The 20,365-nt window shown below is 39.0% G+C and overlaps 1 protein-coding gene across 1 annotated transcript in view; it reads left to right on the forward strand.

Moving 5' to 3' along the window:
• Window positions 1-20,365, forward strand: part of RELN (reelin) — a 292,013-nt gene that overhangs the window by 185,584 nt on the left and 86,064 nt on the right. Inside the window, exons 15-21 of the mRNA XM_074169082.1 lie at window positions 2,954-3,082; window positions 4,231-4,340; window positions 7,242-7,308; window positions 8,266-8,499; window positions 9,088-9,249; window positions 13,530-13,766; window positions 19,355-19,547. Of these exons, the coding sequence (XP_074025183.1) occupies window positions 2,954-3,082; window positions 4,231-4,340; window positions 7,242-7,308; window positions 8,266-8,499; window positions 9,088-9,249; window positions 13,530-13,766; window positions 19,355-19,547 (1,132 nt within the window). The remainder of the gene's footprint in view (window positions 1-2,953; window positions 3,083-4,230; window positions 4,341-7,241; window positions 7,309-8,265; window positions 8,500-9,087; window positions 9,250-13,529; window positions 13,767-19,354; window positions 19,548-20,365) is intronic.

A 20,365-nucleotide genomic window follows, 5' to 3' on the forward strand; every position in this document is an offset into this window, starting at 1 on the left:
TTCTCAGAAAGAATGAAGCCAATTAATAACGATAGATATAAACTGCTCAAAAGATAATGTTTCTCCTATTCTCCACAGGCCCAGGCTTATATACCCTATGTGTGATAAGGAGTCTATTAAATAGCTTTCCAGGTCAAAGGTTGCTTTCCATAGTCCCTTATTCTGAAATATACTCATGATTTCACAGGAACTTTTGCTCCAGTTTCTAATGGATATGAGATTTACCTCTTAATACTGTGTAAGGCTGAAATTATTAAAGGCACCAGCAGAAACCTGCCCTACTGACCTCCCAGAGGTTACTGATGTCACAAGCATATCTAATTCTTTTAAGACTAGTCATAAATAGCCCTCATCTTGATGACCAACAGCATGAGGACCTCACTGCCTCTACACTGACCACAGAACTCTTTTGCTAGCTTCACTTCATTGGGACGTTCAACATTATTTTTTCCATGGAGTTAAGGGGGAGGGAAAGGGAAAGAAGGGAGTAATTTGCTGCTCCATATTTTGTACAATATTAGAAAAGGTGGTTGGAAGGGACCTTCACAGATCATCAAAGTGAAACCTGCTGCTGCGGGTGGGATTGTTACCGGCATAGATCAGGTCAGCCACAGCTTTGCCTATCCATGACTTGAAAACTTCCATGAAAGGACATTGTGCTACCTCTCTGGGTGAACTGCTCAAGTGAAAAAGTGTTCCTAATGTCCAGTCCAAAATTCTGAAATTTATGGCCATTGCCCTTTCTACTGTGCCTGCCAGTACTGAGGAGAGTTTAGCTCTCTCTCCCTTGTGTGTGCCCTCTGCACATCACAGGCTGCTGTAGCTCCAGCCTGAGCAAGCTGATTCCCCAGCCCCTCCTAGCCCAGAGCTCAAGGCCATGGACTTCTGCTCCACCTCTCCAGTTTCTTAACATCCTTCTTCAAATAGGGGACCCAAAACCAAACTGTCCACTGTCCCTTTTTCCTTAGGCACATGTGAGACTGTTTATCCTGATATTTTATGAAGATTAAGTTACTTGATAGTTTTCCGGAGTCAAGAGTTTAAAGGAGGAGGCTGTAAATGCTTTCACATCCATGTCCTGTGGCACCTGCTCACAACTGGAAAGAGCTGCATTAGCACTGACAGTCCTAGTAGCTGTATAGGGCAGCAGAATTCAAGGGGCAGCAAAAATCAAGGCATTGCACTAATACTTGATAGGAAGGGAAGGCAGCAACATTTTTGTACATGAAAAGTGAAAACTTTACCTGTAAACACTCCTGGCCTGTAAACATGTGTTATATGAAGTCTCTGTCTCAGCCTGTTATCTCATGGGGATTAGTGTGTATTTTGAAAGATTAATATTCCTCCTCCAAGTAAACTATTTCTGAAGCAGAAGTGAGCTACTTCATATCAAAAGAAGCACTAGGTCCCCATTATTCCTATTTGTATTTCCCAAATACAGCAGCATTTCCTGTGTCCTAGTCTGCAGCATTATTCTTAGTGCTTTCATTACTGCAAATGTGAGAAACTCACACTGAATATATGCAGTAAATATGACCCTCCAAGGTATCAGTACAGTTAAATCTGAAATAAATTAGTCAAAACCTCCATAAACTGTTTTAATACACACTTACAATATCACAGTGATGGTACATTTAAATAAAGTAATATTGTCAGCAAATTATAATGAAAAGGGAAAGTTATAATCCACTAATTTAGTACTGAGGTGATGAATTATGACTTTTATAATGTTCCACTGACATTACTTAAAACAGAATATTACAAGCTAATTATATAGAGGAAATTACAATAGTATTTCAGTAAAATACTAAATCTATAATAAATCAAGCACTCCCCAAATTACTTTTTCAAGGTCCTCAGAATGTAAAAGATCTAAGGATTTCCTTACACTCTTAGGTTGTAAACAGTGGGGTTTTTTAAATGGAGTGAAACAGGGAAGGAAAAAATTTTAGTAAGAGCTTTTTTTGAATACTGGACTTGTCAATAAATTTTTGGGAAATAGTTTTAATAACTTATTGTCAGAGACTCAGTGGATGGTCTCATAGAGTTTCCAGTTCTCCAATGTCACTATCTACATGTGGATGGTTTGGTTTACTGATAGTCAATGAAACAAGAGAACAGCAGCCTTTTTCCTGGCAAATCTGGAGGTTTTGCATACGGTTATGTCCCTATGACTCACAAAATTCACCACTGATCCCTCCAGGCTCTGTGAGGTAGGAGGAAACGTCCAAAGACCACTATGGCTGGGCAGCACAGAGGCTCCCATGGCTTCCCGGAGCTCTGCCTTCTATGGGGGCTTTCTGAAGGGTGCCCTTCCCCAGGTCCCCTTCGCCCTCTGCATCCTCGGTGGGGGCTGGCCATTTTCACTCTTCCATAGTGCTTTTCTGATCTCCATTTAGGCACGATGGGTGAAGGAGGCAGATGACTGAGTCCAATTAAGTTATTATTTGTCGGCAACGGAAGGGAAGAGCCAGCCAGTGCGTGAATAACTAGTGGTCTTTATCTTTTACCAGCTTCTGAAGGTGTAATGGTCAGCAACAGGTAGTTAGAAGTGTCCTGTGCTCACATGATGCTGTCTAGTTTTGAGGAATCCAAGTTTTGTCATCATTAATTTTGAAACCATTTCTAGCTGGAATGTAAGAGTAACAGCAGCTCATTTAACAGCAACAGCATATAAACACTAGCTAGATGGTGGCCAAACACAGACTAGGTGTTTAGACAGTCCTCAGCCTATAGGCTACCATTTTGGTTTTTAAACACTCAGATTTGTTTCATGTTTGTGTTTTCAGGATTTTTTTTATTTAAAGCCTGCCTAAATTTTTTTTACGTTTCAGCATCGGTTATTAGGAATATCAGATTTGGTGTTTTATCAGTGTTGGTACTTTTACATTCATATCTATGCCAAGTAGGCTCACGGTGTCTTTCTCCTTTCTTTTCTTCACTGGGTTATCAGTGTCAGCTTGGAGTTTTCAAGCAACCATGGTCGCTCTTGGTCCCTGCTCCACACCGAGTGTTTGCCTGAGATATGTGCTGGGCCTCACCTCCCCCACAGCACCATCTACGCCTCTGAAAATTACAGCGGGTGAGAGTGTTCTCTGCAAAGCTAACTGAGATGCAAGATTAGAGAAGTGAATTATAGGTGACAGAAGAAAGCAGCAAAGCAGGCAACCCTGTGTCATCTTTCATTTTTTACTAGCTGAGGACAGCAAGGAAGGAGCGTTCTGGTCTCCCTGGCTGCCCAGTAATGAAATTTGAAATATATGGGGCTCCTTCTGTAGTATAATATTATTTTTCTGATGCTAAAGATAAATTACCAAAAAACCAAACCAAACTGTGGACAGCATGCTGGTAATTAAAAGAAAAGTTATGCCTTGTCAAAGCCACAAAAGTTTTCCTCTTAGTCAGAGGAACCATCAGTCAAAGCCATATTTACATCTTCAAACACCTTTACTCACTTGGAATCCCAATATTAGGTTACAATGAAGCACATCCTCTGTAATTCTGCAGATGGAGGTGGTTGTTAGCGTCACTTTCGTATATCAACCCTTCTCTTTATTAAGTCTCTTGGGTACTGTTCTGACTATAAAATGAACAGTGACATCTTGTTGCATAGCGCAAATCCCATCCCTCTGTATCCCAGCTTCCACAGAGACTTCAGAGCAGCGGGTATGACCAGAGTGTAGAGTTGAAGCATTGCTGTGATCTGGTGACCCCCATTTCCGTACCATTTCCACAGAAACCATTACCCCCAGTGTGTGGGGGAAGTGTAGCCACTGTGGATGGCATGAGAATGATGGCCCAGACCACAGCAGGCCAAATCTTCTGTGCCCTTCTTACTCCCAAGGGTTTCCGCCAAAAGGAGCTCAGTCATACGGAAAGGTTTAATGCAGTGTGCAATTTAGGGATATTCACTGTGATGGGGGAGTTGCTATAGCAAAGCAGGTTAAGAACTTTGCAGATTTCATGCATTCATGCAGGGAAAACAATGGCTGCATTTTATAGTGGAATAATTAACATTCTTATATTGTGTGAAAATATCATGGGCCATGGTGCGGGTTTCTTTCATTTATATTTTGAAAAGCTGCAGTAACTTCACTGGTTCATTTGAGCAGATTTTAGAATTTAAAATTCTTATAAAGCTTCCAGTATAAGTAAACACATCTGCAAAACATACAGTTGCTTAACAACTATCAGTATGAAATGTTAGTGTTTGTGTTATATGCATTTCAGGTGGAACCGAATAACTATTCCCCTCCCCAATGCGGCGTTAACAAGTGACACCAGGATTCGATGGAGACAAACAGGACCAATCCTTGGAAATATGTGGGCAATCGATAATAGTTAGTATTCTTATCCATGATCATGATACATCAGAAGAGTAAATTTTTATATGCTCCTCCAAGTAAACATATTTTCCAGAATCACAGGTCAAATGATTTTCAGTTTGTTAAAATCCTTTTCTTCGTGTTTGCGCTTAGTAACAAGTGCATTTTGAAGCTAGAGGAGAATTCTATCATTTTGAAAAGACAATAGCCTAGTAGATTACCCTTTCTTTTTTTTCCTTTTAATTGAATGCTTTCCAGGAAAAGATATTGGTGGCAAGGGCTTAATATAACATTTCCTCTGATTGCTTAGTCCTAATTACATACAAAGGTACTACACTGTGCTATTAAGGACATTTATTGCGCCAGCCTAAGCAACAGTTACAGCATCTGGGACATATTTTTACTTCTGGAGATAGAAGACCTTCATACAGCAATGCTGTTACCAAACACTGACAAAACTTTTACATTGTTTACAGCATCTTCAGGTGGAAAGAACCATCCGTTTCAGGGAATTATTTTTCTTTTAAGAAATTATTTTTCACCTACCTGTTCTTTAAGTGGATGTAAAGAACTGGAATGAGCTTATATTGACTCATATAATCATAAAACTTAGTGCAGAAAAAGTATTCAGGAACACAGGATAAAATAGATACAAGGTATGAAATGCAGAAATAAGTCTGATTGAAAAGGCTAACGATGAGAGGGTGCAAATTTTTTTGGCTTTGCTCATTAGCCTAGATGTTTTGGGACTAAGTAAACTACATACAGAATTTGTTTTGTTAGATTTGTGAAGTATGTGATTTAAAGATTTATGGTGATGTACAATGGCCTGTGAAATTTTGTAGTGATTCCTAGTAAGGTTTCATATGGAACCTGGGAATGGTAAATAGTTACATTTTGCAAAATTCTTAAAATAGATTACTGCCTATTTTTGAAAACAAAATCCTTGAAGCTGCCTTTTTAATGTAATACTACAAATGAAAGTTTTTCACAAAAAGAAATGAAAATTGTTCTCTTAATCACATTAATCAGAAGTAGAATCATCTTGACATTCTGGGTAGAGTACTCATGCTTGTCTTCAGAGATGATGGTTTACAGCAAAAAGAAAGTAAAATGAAGGGAAAATTTAGATACGTATACATAAGAAGATGTGTGTGAGTAGCTGCAAAGATGAGTTGCTACCTGACAAAATGCAGACTGCAAGTGTTGGAGATGCTCACAGTAGTTCACAGAAATTAGAGAAAGATAAAATCAATGCAAGGGTACAAATTCTTCACAACAGAACAAAACAACAAGATTTTGAAAATTAATGGGCAATTCATATATATCTACACTCCCTTTGCTTGTACAACTAAATAACATTTCATCAAAGGATGCTCCACTCTGTAGCATCTCAAAAGCAATTTTACCAACCATCTGCCTAAAAACTGCCTGCTCTGAAATTTGTTTGAGGTGCAGAACCTTGACATGGGAATCAAATATTAAAGATGAATGTGTTTATGAGGTTTTGCATGCCTCCTTTGTTAGATTCTAGTGGAACTGAAGCTTTGCACTTCGGCATTGTAGGGAAAGACTCATAAATATTGGCAAGCTACTCAAATTCTTGAAGAGAGGAAGATTTTCAAGGATTCAGCACTCTGACTTTTAGCTTCACAACTGTTTCTTATGTGAATTAAGCTTTAAATGAAATCTGGAAGCTGGCCATCTTTTAGAAACACTGGAAACTCGCCAATTTTCATAAAGCTTTTTTCATTTTGAACACATCATTACATCTTTAACCCTTCTACTTTTACCACCCCCTCAAAAAGACCTTGAAAGAGACGAATAAATCAAACAGACAGAATAGAATTTTTGCACCCTGAAAAGTGAGAAAATCTAGAAATCACATGAAGTCTGATGGGGAGTTAGTTACAGGGAGCAGCTAACAGGGATTTAGAGTGCGTCTGCCAGGGAGTACTGACACACTGCTGTGACGGGCAGCATCATAAAACTAATTATTGATTGTTATAGATGATTTAAAATTGGTGGCTATTTGGATGACATTCCAAAAATCACAGTGCAAGTGAATGACTCCAAGTAATAGGAATTCTTCAAAAGAAAAGATAACACTATTCATGGTTAAGGCGTCGTTATCATATTGTATTGAAAGGACATTGCCTGCAAGTTAACACTGTGGGCTAGACCCAGATTAATGCTTTTCTTTATAGTAGTGCAATGAGATGCAGGTTATACTGAGATTTGCTGCTCTTTCCATCCTTCATATTTTTCACAAAGTATCAACACTGTCGATTAGGAGTCATTGGAGAAAGACAAAGCAAAAAAAAAGCCTGAAGTATTTTTGAGTGCGTATGATTTGAAGATTTATTCCATTTGAAAGAATCAGTTAAAGTGTATGATAATTAATAGTTAGGACATATCAGGGCAGGTTCAATTTCCAGTAAGTCTGGTGAATTTAAGTATGTGGATTTCAGTGAGAGAAGCAGCGATACGTTTTAAAAGTCTAGAAGACTACTGTTGTAGTGTACAAATACTGGATTACATCTCTGAAATAAGATGAAGAAAATGGAAGGCAAGAAAATGGCCAATGCATAGCAAATCATCTGATCTCTTTCACAATCTTAGAATAACCAGGTACATTAATTTAAACATCACCAGTGTCTCAAGCCACAGAGAGGCATTACCCATTAATTAATAAATTATCCCTGGCTATCCTTGACACAGAACAAAATTCCATTACTCAGTTCTACAGAAGGATACAATCAAAAGCATTTTATCTTTTTGTAGACCTCTTCCAGCTAGTGGGATTAAGATAAATGAAATAACTGTATGATCGGATCTGTATACTTTCTTGTACTCATTATATTCTGTTTATCACATAACATAACCCTTCATTTAACTCATTTCTTTTCTCTGCAGTTTATATTGGTCCATCTTGCCTCAAATTCTGCTCTGGGCGAGGACAGTGTACTAGAAATGGCTGCAAGTAAGAGTTATAATTCAGTACTTGTATTCAATTTCTGTCACATAGTTCCCCTGATGGTCTGAAATTTGAAGCAATTTTCATTTTGGCCCTTGCTTTTTGAGATGACTAAATGTAAAACTAGCATAACCCCCAGAATGCACAAAGTTCACTAGAGAGCTTAAGATCAATCTTTCTGAACAGCAGCATATTTAATTTTTTTCTATAATTGTGTTTTGTGAGAGAGTCTAACTTCCAGTTCATCTTAAAGTGTGCTACAGAGCATGCTGAAGTGTCAGTGATGCATGCTTTATACTGGTTCTAGAGGTGATTTGGGACTGTATCACTTTTATATTAAATTTTGGGAAAGAACCACAATTTTCATAGTTCTAATATCCCATAGCCTAGCAGACCTCAAGGGCGGAAAGCCAGCACTCGGCACTTTTTTACTGAAAGTCTGGCTTGTTAAAAGGGTTCTAGTTTAAAAAGTAAAGGTACTTACTCAAAACCAGTAAGCACATTCAAAATATTGGTGTAAATATTTTTCGGTATTAACAAAAGCGTGACCCACAGGACATTCTGCTACTCAATTTCTTGTAATCGCATCTGATGTGCTACAGATACAGTAAAGTATCTGTAAAGTAAGCAAATTAATCATTTTACATATGAACAATTGTAAATTGTCAGCAGCATTTTTTTCCAAAAATGAATAAAAATATTTCTTTATTGGGTATTATGTGTAGATTGGTGGGGTGTTCATAAATATATTTTTTTTTAATTGGAAAAGTAATTACAAGCTAAATGAAAGTCATTGGCTATGCAATACCTAAATAAAGTTTAAAGAGGTTCTTGGTCCTTAGATTTCAGAATGACTTTGTAGGCATCTTCAGTTCATGAACAATTGCAGCCACTGTGTTGGTTTGCCAGCCAACCACAGAAGATGGGTCATTAATTACACTGTTCAATCTTCCTCACCCTCAGGTGTGACCCGGGCTTCTCTGGGCCGGCGTGCGAGATGGCGTCTCAGACCTTCCCTGTGTTCATCTCGGAGAGCTTCACCAGCTCCCGCCTCTCCTCCTACCACAATTTTTACTCCATCCGGGGGGCTGAGGTCAGCTTCGGCTGTGGGGTCCTGGCCAGTGGCAAGGCCCTGGTCTTCAACAAGGATGGGAGGCGTCAGCTTATCACCTCCTTCCTTGACAGCTCCCAGTCCAGGTGAGAGGGAAAGAGTGGTAATGTGAGGCAAAACAGTTGAGGAACCCCTCCGCTTCCAACTACAACCTTGTGTATTGTTAAGCCGATTGTTTTAGCAGGAAGAAAAGTTTTTTAAAAACTCCTAGTTCCATATTTTGATGGTGATTTCATAGCCTTGTCTTTTTTCCTCCTGATTTGTAAACAACAGAGCCCAAAACAGACTGGAGGGAAGTTATTGTACAGCTTGGATGGAAAATATGAAATGTTAATATCAAACCTGAGTGTCAAAGCCAAGTGCTAATTAATTATTTATAAGGTTGTGTTTATTTGACAGCTTGTGGCAGCTGATTAGATCCATTCACTATCTCTCCCTCCCCTTCAGTGCCTAATAAATAATTAAATGCTGTAATGATTGGCATTTTTTAACTATATGTGCCACATTGCATTACTTGACAGTAAAAACAAATGGCACATACAAAACCCCATAACTGATATTTATCCAAATTTGTCTAGATTGAGAAGATCTGAAAACAACCTGGCTAGGAAAAAAAAAACCCCGTGGCACTATGCAAATGCTACCCTATAAATATTTGTGTAATTCCGATCCAGGTTCCTGCAGTTCACCCTGCGCCTGGGCAGCAAGTCCGTGCTGAGTACCTGCAAAGCACCTGACCAGCCTGGGGAAGGAGTGCTGCTACACTACTCCTACGACAACGGCATTACCTGGAAACTACTGGAACACTATTCTTATCTCAACTACCACGAGCCAAGGTATATGCATAAATATTACAAAGAGTGTTACCTCCATGCAGTTGATGCTGGCAGTGGTAGTCACTGCAATGTGGAGAGTACGTCCATCTGCCCACACAGTGTGGGAGTGAGTTGAGTGAAGATCTTTTGTTGCACACTGAAAGTTACTGCTTTTCCTTAAAGTTTTGCAGCTGTTCTGGTCACTTCCCATTTTTGCCTGCTTCTATAAAAATGAACGCATGGATTTAATGGCATCCAAGTCTCAGGTGATGTGACAGAACAAGCCAAGACAGTGTGGGATGAGGGGTAGAAATATACTTGTGGGAAATAGGGGCTTGTCTCTTCCCATGGAAACAGGCACTTGTAAAGATAAACTAATATAAATTATTTGTAGCTTTGAAGCCATAGATACATTCACTACACCATCCTCCGGGATTAGGAGTTTGCAGGCAGTGCAGGACAGCTGAGACAAAATCTGACCATGAGGATGTCTCCAGGCCAGCAGGGAAATTGCACCTGCCCCTGTTCTGAAGGCAATTACACAATTTTGTGTCTGTGCCTGTGGGTGGGACTCGGTGGCCCAGGAGATCCTGCCGGTGACTGTGCCTGGGAATTGTGCAAATCACGAAGGTGGCGAACAAATTGCTCATCTTGTCTAGTAGCACCTATGTTTGGTGTCAGATTAGAAAGGAATGTGTCTGATGTGCTTAGAGAAGAAGGTATTCTTTACTGTTTCGTTTGTGAGACCATCCACCAATTTTAATCAAGCAATGCAAAATCTGGAATCTCCATGAGCACATTGGTACTGCAAGCCCAGAACAATCTGGCCTGGGTCTGTGCAAACCCACTCAAACCTGGGAGCATCCACCTTCACAGGGTCTGCAGCAGAGCGAATAAATCCTGATGAAAGGAGATGCTCTGCGAGAGGGCACACGGGAGGCAGAGCCAATGGTAGTATTGTGGGTCTCGTCCCAGCTGGTCCATTGCTGCTCAAGGGCAGCTTTTCTCTGGGTATTGCCCCGTGTCCTCTTCTCTACCCCTCCACCCAGCCCCAGGATAAGGCCTGAGTCAACCCCAGTGGTGTGACTGCAGATAATCTGCAAGTCACTTTAACTACGTATAACTTTCATTATTCATATTTATTGAGCTCAGATCAGCACATTTTAAAAACAAATATTGGATTTCTTCATCTTATTAACAACTCAGTACAAAACTATGATATACAAAATGTGGTTAAGAATATTCTAATGGAAAAGAACTCGTAAGATTAAATATATTTCCTGGGAGCTATGAGAAATACTCAAAAATCTGAGGGGAGTGACTGCATTTGGTAGAAGTATACTGCATGTGGACTTTAATTTCTGAAGTTTTAAACATTTCCAAAGGAAAGATCCTACGAACTGGAACTTCTTCAAAATTTCCTTTCACATGCTTTATTATGTCACATATATATTTTATATGGCCCTGTTTCTAATTCTTACATTCAAGATTACAGCCGTAGGAATTATATTTCCCTAAAGGTTTTTAATATATAGCACTATGAAATTTTTATAACAAAAAGGAAAATACAGACTCTGCTGACTGATTTTAATGAAGTTTAAGATATAAATGTAGTAAATTATATTGATACCAGAGACTTTTTTTGCTGTTTGAGATTAAGTATGAAACGCTCCTTCTGTTGTTCTGACAGGGCAAAGAGCTAAGCACAACATACACAGGTTAGAAAGGTTTTGCCATGGGATATGTAAAGTCCACTCTGGGTAGATTGAAAAATGACAAACAAACCTGAAGATAATGCTGGCAATAATTACGATGAAGAATATGAAGAAAGCTTCACCTTTTCATATTATGTTGTCTGAAAATATCAGCTTTTTTGATAACATAGATGGACTGCTACGAAGTTTGGCAATCAATCTGTATCCAGAAATTTAATTAATCTTCAGTCATACAAAAAATAATTACACATTTAATGTTCTACTGAAAAGGTGCATTTAATCTGCTAACATTTGACAGCTGCATTTTTCTTCTGAGCAGAACAGCGGTGGCTTTTCAATATTAGGTATGCGCATAGCTTGAAAGAATGAGATCAGAGCAAAGGTCTCCCAGCTGGTTTTTAAGAAATCTAATGGTAGCTGGTAATGTTAGTAGGAACACTTTTCTTCTCTGCAGCAGAAAAGTCATTAGCAAGAATCCTCCTCCCTCTCCATCTCTCTCCAACAAATCAAAGCCAGACAGAGAAGCTGTTATAACTGGAGATGTAGTCAGGTTCTGCATACTAACATATGTGCCCTATTCAATGGTTTACACCAACATTTTTAAATTCCATTTGCTTAATCCCCTGGGATGAGGAATTTATTTTAACATGCGTTAAATGTTTTAACATCCGATAGGTGTATCAGTGGTGTATGTCATGATTTAGGCTTTTCTGTAAATTACTGTCAGTGAGAATTAGCATCCACGTGGGCAAGCTTAGGAGAGTTAAGAGTGAAAGGGGAGATGCAGGCATCAGAGACAGCCACCAGCAGAGAAATATGCCCAGCATTATAACAGAGCATTAGCTCACACGAGTGCCAAGTGCTTCACGGCGTATGCTGGGTACAGTGCTCCTCCCAGCCAGGGTACTGGCTTGCCTCTGGTTCACTCTACTGAACCACAGAAGACAAAATCATTGGTTCCTTTTAGCATCAGTAGCGATTTAGTGTCATTTGTACCTTTAAAAATTGACCCAGAAGGTCATAGAATTGCTGTGTATTAGGAAACCCTTGGTAGAAAGAAAGTCCTTGTAGTTTATTCACGTGCCAGAGAGTAATGGGGCTTAGTCTTTCTCTTAGAAGGGTGTGAACTTGTTCAAGTGTGTTTATTTGACTGGCAAAAGGAATGTATCTGCCGTACATAAAGTGTGTGCACTGCTGGTCCCTTGCCACAAGGACCACGTGGCAGCCATCACCTCTATCTGTCCCTCGACGCTGCTCCTTCCAGCCTACGACTGGCAGAAAGCAGCTCCTAGAAATGCCAGCCAGGACTTTTGGAGCGCTTCCCACCTGTTTAGCCAAGCCATTTGATTTTTTTCTTGCTAATAGATTAATGTATTCTTCTTTAAAATCAATGCGACATTAAACAGCAGTATTACAGATTTCCAAGGACAGTTTAGCAAGTCATTTTAAGAGTGTGGTTTTGCACTAAGAGCGCCGAAGGCACAAAACTGCTTCTTGAGCACAGAACAAAACATTACAACAGGCAGCTTAAAAAAACTTTAAATCTGCAAAAAACAACTTGGTGCTCAATTATAAAATTATGTTTCCAGTTTACTTGATTTGTCATTTTATCCACGTTTCCTCTAAAAGAGAAATAAAAATATCAGCTACATGATGAACTTGCCAAAGCCCCTTTTGCCAGCAAGTAACTGTACACCAATGGAGACAAATGTCCCTGTTGCCAGTCTGCTTCATAGCTCACGTGCTTTGCGTGGGGCGCCATGGACCTGGTGATTTATGGAGCTTTCAAGAAGGTGTCGTTGCTGTGGCAATTAATGCATGCTCCCTGCTGCTGTGTATGATAATTGCTCCTGGAAATTAGATATTACTCTTAATTTTCTTTGCAGTTTGTCAATTATAGGTTTGTTGACATAGCTGCCATGACAAATCAGGTGACCTTGCATACCAGGAGAAGTGCCTGGGACACGCCTCCAGTTGCATCTCTATGCAACTACAGAGAAAAGTATGTGCCTTAAGATACTACACATAAGCACACTGTCTGACAAGATGAACCTTTTCCACTTGAACGTGACAATTTACAGGGATGGGTTCTTCTAGGACAAGAGCAACACAGGTATGACATCAGTGCTGTGCAGAAAAAAGCACAGGTGTTAAGAAGTTGCATCTCTTCAGGTCAGGATAAAATCCACCAAGTCTGAGAAAGTGGAGCTGGAATTTGAAAATCTTTATCAGCTGATCATCCCTTTGGCGGTCTAAGCCCCTGGCCTACAGCTGGGTTTCAGTTGGAGGGCATTCAGAGCAACTGTACAATTTACAGAGTTCCAAAGTAGCAGCAAAGTTTACAAAATGGGTGGGTTTTGTACATGGCTATCTTTCAATAAATACATTGACTACCAAGAGAACTAAAGATTCCCCTGCCCTGTCACTGGTAGAAGCTCTACGAGTAGATGCTAAGGTATTTATGAGCTGAATTTAACCCATGAAGTAAGGGGTTACAGTTAACCCAATAAGAAGAAATAACATACGTTCCCGTGGAGTTATTACAAACAGCAAAGCTTTCAATAACAATTTTGTTTTGTTTTCCAGAATAATTTCAGTGGAGCTGCCTGAAGATGCAAGGCAGATTGGCATTCAGTTCAGATGGTGGCAACCATATCACTCTTCTCAAGGGGAAGACGTGTGGGCGATCGATGAAATCATCATGACCTCCGTGCTATTCAATAGCATCAGTCTGGACTTCACCAACTTAGTTGAAGTGACACAGTCTCTGGGATTCTACCTGGGAAATGTTCAGCCCTACTGTGGTCACGACTGGACTCTTTGGTGAGAAACACTTATTCATTTCTGTTCTACTTTTGTTTCCTTTGTCTATTCATCCTGCTAAAAACTAAGTGATTTTTGCAAATGAGTCTTTCTGGCAGCTATTCAGAGTAAATGTGTCTCATCCTCACATTATGGACAAAAATACAGTCGCTAATCTAAATGCAATTAGCAGTAACTTTTACACCTCATTGGACAGAGATTTATGTTTGATGAGAACCTTGAATGTAGCGTTCTTTCCCTACAAAGTATTTAAAGAATATCCTAACAGAAACAATTTAGAAAATTTTCATAATCTTGATTTAAAATCCAGTCAGGTTAATATGGGTATTCAGGTTATGAAATAATCTGTTAAGTACAGACTCTGAATATTTTGTAAGTGATGTTCAGATCTGTGTACATAGCCATTAGATTATACTCCAAAAAGGAAAGACAGCAGAATGTTGGTAGAATGACTAGCCATTTGTAGTTATTTTGTCTGGTATTATATACATTTAGTCATTCACACTGTGATCAGCATTATGCAATTATGCCTAAAATGTGCTGTGTATTTAGAAACAAAAGCAAGAAAACATCACGTGCCTCAAAGAAAAAAAAAAAGGCAAGAAGAGAAAATGAAGTGAAAAATAAAGGAAAAGAAAATTCTGTTAGGATTATGTAAAAATAAACTTTTTCAATGAAACATTAATCTGCCTCACAAAAATTAAATTCTGGAGTACATCAGTGTGACATTTGGAAATAATACAAGGGAAGCTCAATTTTATCTGTATGTTTTGATTAAAACTCAATAAGTTTCATGCTAGTCTGATCAACATATAAACCCAGTGTGGCTTTAATTGGCATAGATATATTTATTTGGAGAAAGTACAATCACAGTAATTATAGAAAACCTCAAGAAAATATAAATAATTTTAGCGTCCCCACGGGCACTCAGAGAAATACTGTTGGAATTTTATTAACAAGTATCTCTGAGCAATCTGATTTGACTTTCTGATCATCTGTCAAACTAAAAGGAGTTGGCTTAGCAGTAGGAACAACACCGAATGTGTTCTAGCGGTGATAATGAGGCAGTAGAAGCACCATTAACCACTTTAATAAGGACAAGGAAGGTACTCGCTGCTCATTAAAATGAAACAACATGTTACGGCTCAAACTGTTTGCATCTTCTTCATCAAAGAGTCGGAATGAAAGCCCTTTAATGACATTGTTTTCCCTCTGTTCTTATAAGATCAGTTTATCATGGGGAGGGGAGTAGGTTATTTAAGATAGCAGAGGCTCCTCTGTTTTCTTCCTAAGACTCTAAATCAGAATCAAAATTATAAAAGCTAAGCTAAATTCACCATGGCATACATTGGCTGGGATTTGTAGTGCTAAGTCATAGTGGAAATGTTGAACTTCCCCTGCATCAAATAAAGAATCAAAGCCTTTGCAGTATTTCCTTACTATTTATGTATAAGTATTTTTCATTATCACTGGAAGACATGAACTCTATCCTTCACTGACCTTGTTTCTCTCAAGGGAAATTTTTAAACTTACACAAAGTCTGTACAAATGGCTGCTAGTTAAATTAATTATTGTTGGCTTTTCCCAGCTGTGAGTCCATTTGGTTCTCATTTTCTAACTCATGACTTTCTATGAGCAGAGTTTGCAGCAGCACTGACACCATCCTCTTGAGAAAAGTCTGACAACTGCTTTTTCATTAGTAGAACTATGGTAAATATGCTATAAATCATTTTACAGCATGTCATCCCCAGGCCCATTTTCACTGAATGCCTTTAATTGTCTATTAAGCCTCCGTTTCTGTTTCAGAATCTGTAAATCTGAAACACTTATCCTTAAAATTGGGGAAAACTGAGGAGGGGGATTTTTATTTTTGTTGAAGAGAGAGATTGTTCTTTTCAGTAGCTGGCTTCTTTTAGAAAAGAAGGGTTTGTTGATATACATATGTTTTCAGCAAAGGTGATTTTTTGAGTGTGTTATAATAGTCTCTATCTGGAACAGTCACTTTATTTGATTGTAATCGTCAACATTTGGTTTCAGATTGGTTCTTAGACTTTATTACAGCAAGTGTATTGAGTATACTGAAAGGACGCCAGAACACTTTTAAAATGAAATGTTTGATGATATACATTAATTCATCACTACTCCAAAATGCTTGTTTACAGTCAAGTCTTTGACCCAAATGCCTCTGGACCATTACAGACTATTTACAGCCGCTTATTGAAACGCATTTAAGTATTGATAAGGATGCTGTTACTTTTTTCTTTTTTCTCTTTTTTTTTTAATATTTGTCTGGACACAAATAAAATAGCATTATATAAATAAACTGTCTTCAGTCAGATTACAACGTTATTATTTAAGACAATGTAACAGACAATAGAGTGTCCCACTGTCCCTGAAGCAGCCTGAGGGAAGCCTGCAAATCTGGCTCACAATGAACTATCCTTATAGAGCAATATAATACAGTTGCTTGGCATCAGCTTTATAGTTTACCTGTATTTATAACATGGTTTGTCTTTTTGATTAATTACTACTCTGTAACATGCAGAAAGTTTCTTTCAGGTAATCAACTTAATTAAAATATATTAATACGTTTAGGAATTATTTAGCAAAGTAAGTATGATGTGATGCAAAAAGACATAAACGTCTCCTGCCTTTGATGGAAGCAGAGCTGGGGCTGGTGTGAGCGTTTGGCCATCATGTCAATATTCTTGGTCAATGCAGCTTTACAAAACCAGCTGCATCCATGTGGCTTTTCAGTATTCCTGAAAGTACTGGCCTTGAAAATGTGGTAACTCTGGGGATCCCAGAGCAGTTTGGAGCAGTGCAGATTGGCTGACATTGGCTGTGATATCGTTCCCAGAAGTACCAATTAGTTGGCAGTGCTTGGAGGGAGAGCGATTGTTCTGAGGGCACCTATGGGTATTGTGTTCCTGTGCCTCCGCAGCTCTAATTATATACGTGCTAGAAACCAACTAACAGCTACATATTTATACAAAAATGTAGCCTCTGTGTTCTCATTTCTGAAGATTTTTTTAGTTAATTATTGTTATGCCAGGGACATTACTCTGTCTTTTACAAAATCCAAAAACGTATTCCAGCTGTGTGACTCCCAGAACAAAGAAAATATTTGGTATTCCAGCAGAAGAGCATACCCCTAACCACATACATGGGAGAGCTAGAGAGCAAGGAAGTGGAAAGTGAGGTGGAGCCCCACCTTTAATGCTACCCTTGTTCAGCTGGAGGCAATTTGTGGATGACAAAGGACTTTGTGAACCCATAATTTGATTTTCTCCCCTCAAAAGAGCTTCTTATGGAGCATCACAGATTGTCTTCATCTCATCACTACCTTCCTTTTTCACATTTCTGTAATATCCATTTTAAAGAGCTGCTTTGACTTTAAAACAATGCTTACTTAATGCACTGTGTACAATATCCTGTGGCTAAGTTATTAAATGAAAATGAATACTAAACTTAAAGTGTTTTAATCATGACCTGAATGCCACTAGTAAAAAAAGACTCGCTTTTAAGATATATTTTTTTTCTAGTTTTACATCAGTAATATTGCATAGAGGGAATTTTTGTGGAGACAAAGACAAAATGAAACAATTAATTCTTTGCACCTGTGCTGAGCATCAGTCCTTCACTTATCTTCCATCACTTTAGGGAAGACAGCTTCTGGGCAGATGCTTCATTGAACTGTTTAGTTTCAACTCCTTTATTCTGTTCAGATGAGCTTTAGGTAACTGTGATGTGTTGTGCCCAGGTTTATGTGTGCAATGCCAAATCATTTTCCAAATATTTCCTACATATAACTTTCAGTTGATTACACTGCACGTGGCTGACTGATACCTGAAGAGCCTGGTGGTACTGGCACAGATTTCCCAAGAGGGCTTCAGTAAAACTTTGATTTCCCACATCAGCCATGAAATTTCAAGCTGCATTGTAGAAATTAAAACTGTGTCAGAGCAAGTCAGCTGTAGCTTTTAAATCTGCAGTACTTGTAATTTTGAAAAGTACAAGATAAAGTTTGGAAGAAAAATAAATTCAGGCATTAGCCAAACAAACTCTTCTGAGCTTCATTCAGTCCTAACAATGAAGCCACAAGCCATACACTGGTTGCCAGCTGGACTGCTGACGAGTGTACATTATATCCTCTGCTCAACTTGAAATTATCCTTCCCATTGAGAAGAAAAACACTGACAACACTGACTGAAAGAGCAAACAGCTGAGATACAGTTTTCCAAGGCAACTTGCTGCCTTCTGGTCCAGTTGTCCACAACATGCCCAACCAGGAAGGGAATGTCCATCCACAGTCAGTTCGTAGTGCTGATTGATGTGGGTGAGTGAATTAATTTAAAAGATTGCTAAGTAATGCTGACTTGTATCCCTAGTCCTTACACTCAGTCTGTTGTGACCTTGAATTTTACAGTGGTAGAAGATAATTTGGTTTGTTGTATGAAAATTAGGAATTCTCATTTAAGATGATAAACTGTAACTTACACAACCATAAGGGCAACGCTGAACTAGGTTATTCTCTTCAGCACCAGCGTCCTGAATGTAGTTCCTTACTGCTGCATGATGATTTGCAGGGATTTTCTTTAAAGGATGCAATCCCCATCCTAAATCATTCACATTCAAGAATAATCTTGGAAAATGTTGGAGCTGAAAGGACTACAGTACTTCTGAAGACACTAATTAAAACTCTCGAACTACGGAGAGGGAGGTGATTTTCATTATACATGAACATTTTAAAAAACAATCTGTTTTGAAAGCTGGTGTGCAGGATTCAAAGTTTAAGTTGTTATTATGTCCTCCTCATACCTCTCTTGCATTTGCTTTTTTTTTTTTCCCCTTTTGAATAGTGCATGAAAAAAACCCTGCATTTAGATTGACTAACCTTGAAATTTCAAACTATATATTGTGTTACCATGTATATGATACAAGGAGGGTACCTTGTATCATATATGAGGCTTGGTGTGTTCCAAATTGTCAGTTACTACTGACAAAATTATTTTCTCTAATCCACTGGATAATGTGTTATAACTCTGTAGCAGTACATCCTGCAGAAAACAAGCTGAGGATAAGTGACATTAATTCTGAAACATGGTCAAAAGTCAGTGAATGCATTAGATATAGAATCACTCTGAAATCAACAGCATGAAAAATCTGTTATAAGAATATTTTAAACTAAATGCTGTGTATCTTTACTGTCCAGTGCTTGAATGAAATTACAGTTGTTACTGTGACGTGACCTTAGGCAACGGACACTCCTGGGGAATGAACTTTCTTTTTGTTGTATTTTTCTGTACGTTATCCTGTGCTTGATCCTAACTTGATCCTTAATAAAAAGAGCATATAGTATGAACTAGCAGAATAATTCAGTGTTTCACACTCTGGGACACATTAAGGCCTTCCTGGTTATTTGCAGAAGTACCAACAGAAAGATGCTTCTCTGCGTGGTCTCATCCCATGTGCCAATTTGCAGAACAAAGAAAGAAGTTTCCCTGTATTTAACACAGAACCATTCGTAATGTTCCCTTCTGAGTTATTTTGGAGATGGATCTTGATTCTTTCCTTACATATCTTAGTTTTACAGGAGATTCGAAGTTAGCTTCTAGTATGCGCTATGTGGAGACCCAGTCTATGCAGATCGGAGCTTCGTATATGATACAGTTCAACTTGGTGATGGGCTGCGGGCAGGCATTTACTCCTCATATGGACAACCAGGTGAAACTGGACTACTCCACCAACCATGGCCTCACGTGGCATCTTGTTCAGGAGGTGAGGCCGGCAGTGAGAGTCTTTGTCTTCTATAAACTCTGTTTATGCAAAGATCAGCTGAAATATACTGGTGGCACTGAGCGAAGGAGGATGGTTTTCTCATTCCCCTTTCTATAAAGAAATTCTCAGTTGGAATCAGTCAGTCAAAATAACTAATAGAAGTATTAAACTGTTCGTTATGATATTTGGAAGAAAGGTATCTGAGAGCCTGAAACACAACATTGTGACGGAATAGACCAAGGCTGCGAAAAGAACTGGGGCACAGTTAGAGCTACAGAGTAATGGCTGAGATCTTTCCTGTGCTATTGCTTTGTTTTTCAAGGCAAAATGCATCTACTGTTTCCTGGAATTTAAATGGATAGAAATTCTTTCTGCCCTTGTGCGCAGCCATTTCGTAAATGGAAAGCGCATTCCTTCGGGGGATTGTAATGTAGAGCCTTTCATCTCCCATCCCTGGTTCAAACACAGTCCAGGGCTGTAATGACCGGCTGTTTCCCAGTCTCTGCTAGAAGTGCAAATAGCAGTGTTGGCTGCTATTTCCCCGTGTGGCTCAGCCCTATCTCAGCACAGACGCAATAGTGCATTTGGCCATAATTTGTGCTTTTGTTTTCCCTCTTAGATGGCAAGCTGGACTTTCCCTGGCCTCGGGGTGAACTAACCAGGGTCCTTTGGCTGCCTCTGAGGAGGTTCAGAGGGTGTCAGGGAGCTGGTGCCCGTGCCTTTTCTCTGCCTGCTCTGTAGGTTCACAGAGGGATTTGAACGCAGTCCCGCATCTTCTATGAGCAATGAAAGCATCATCCTCTTACCTTTTGCTGTGC

The sequence above is a fragment of the Numenius arquata genome, chromosome 2 (genome assembly GCF_964106895.1).
Source record: "Numenius arquata chromosome 2, bNumArq3.hap1.1, whole genome shotgun sequence".
Classification (NCBI taxonomy): Eukaryota; Metazoa; Chordata; class Aves; order Charadriiformes; family Scolopacidae; genus Numenius; species Numenius arquata.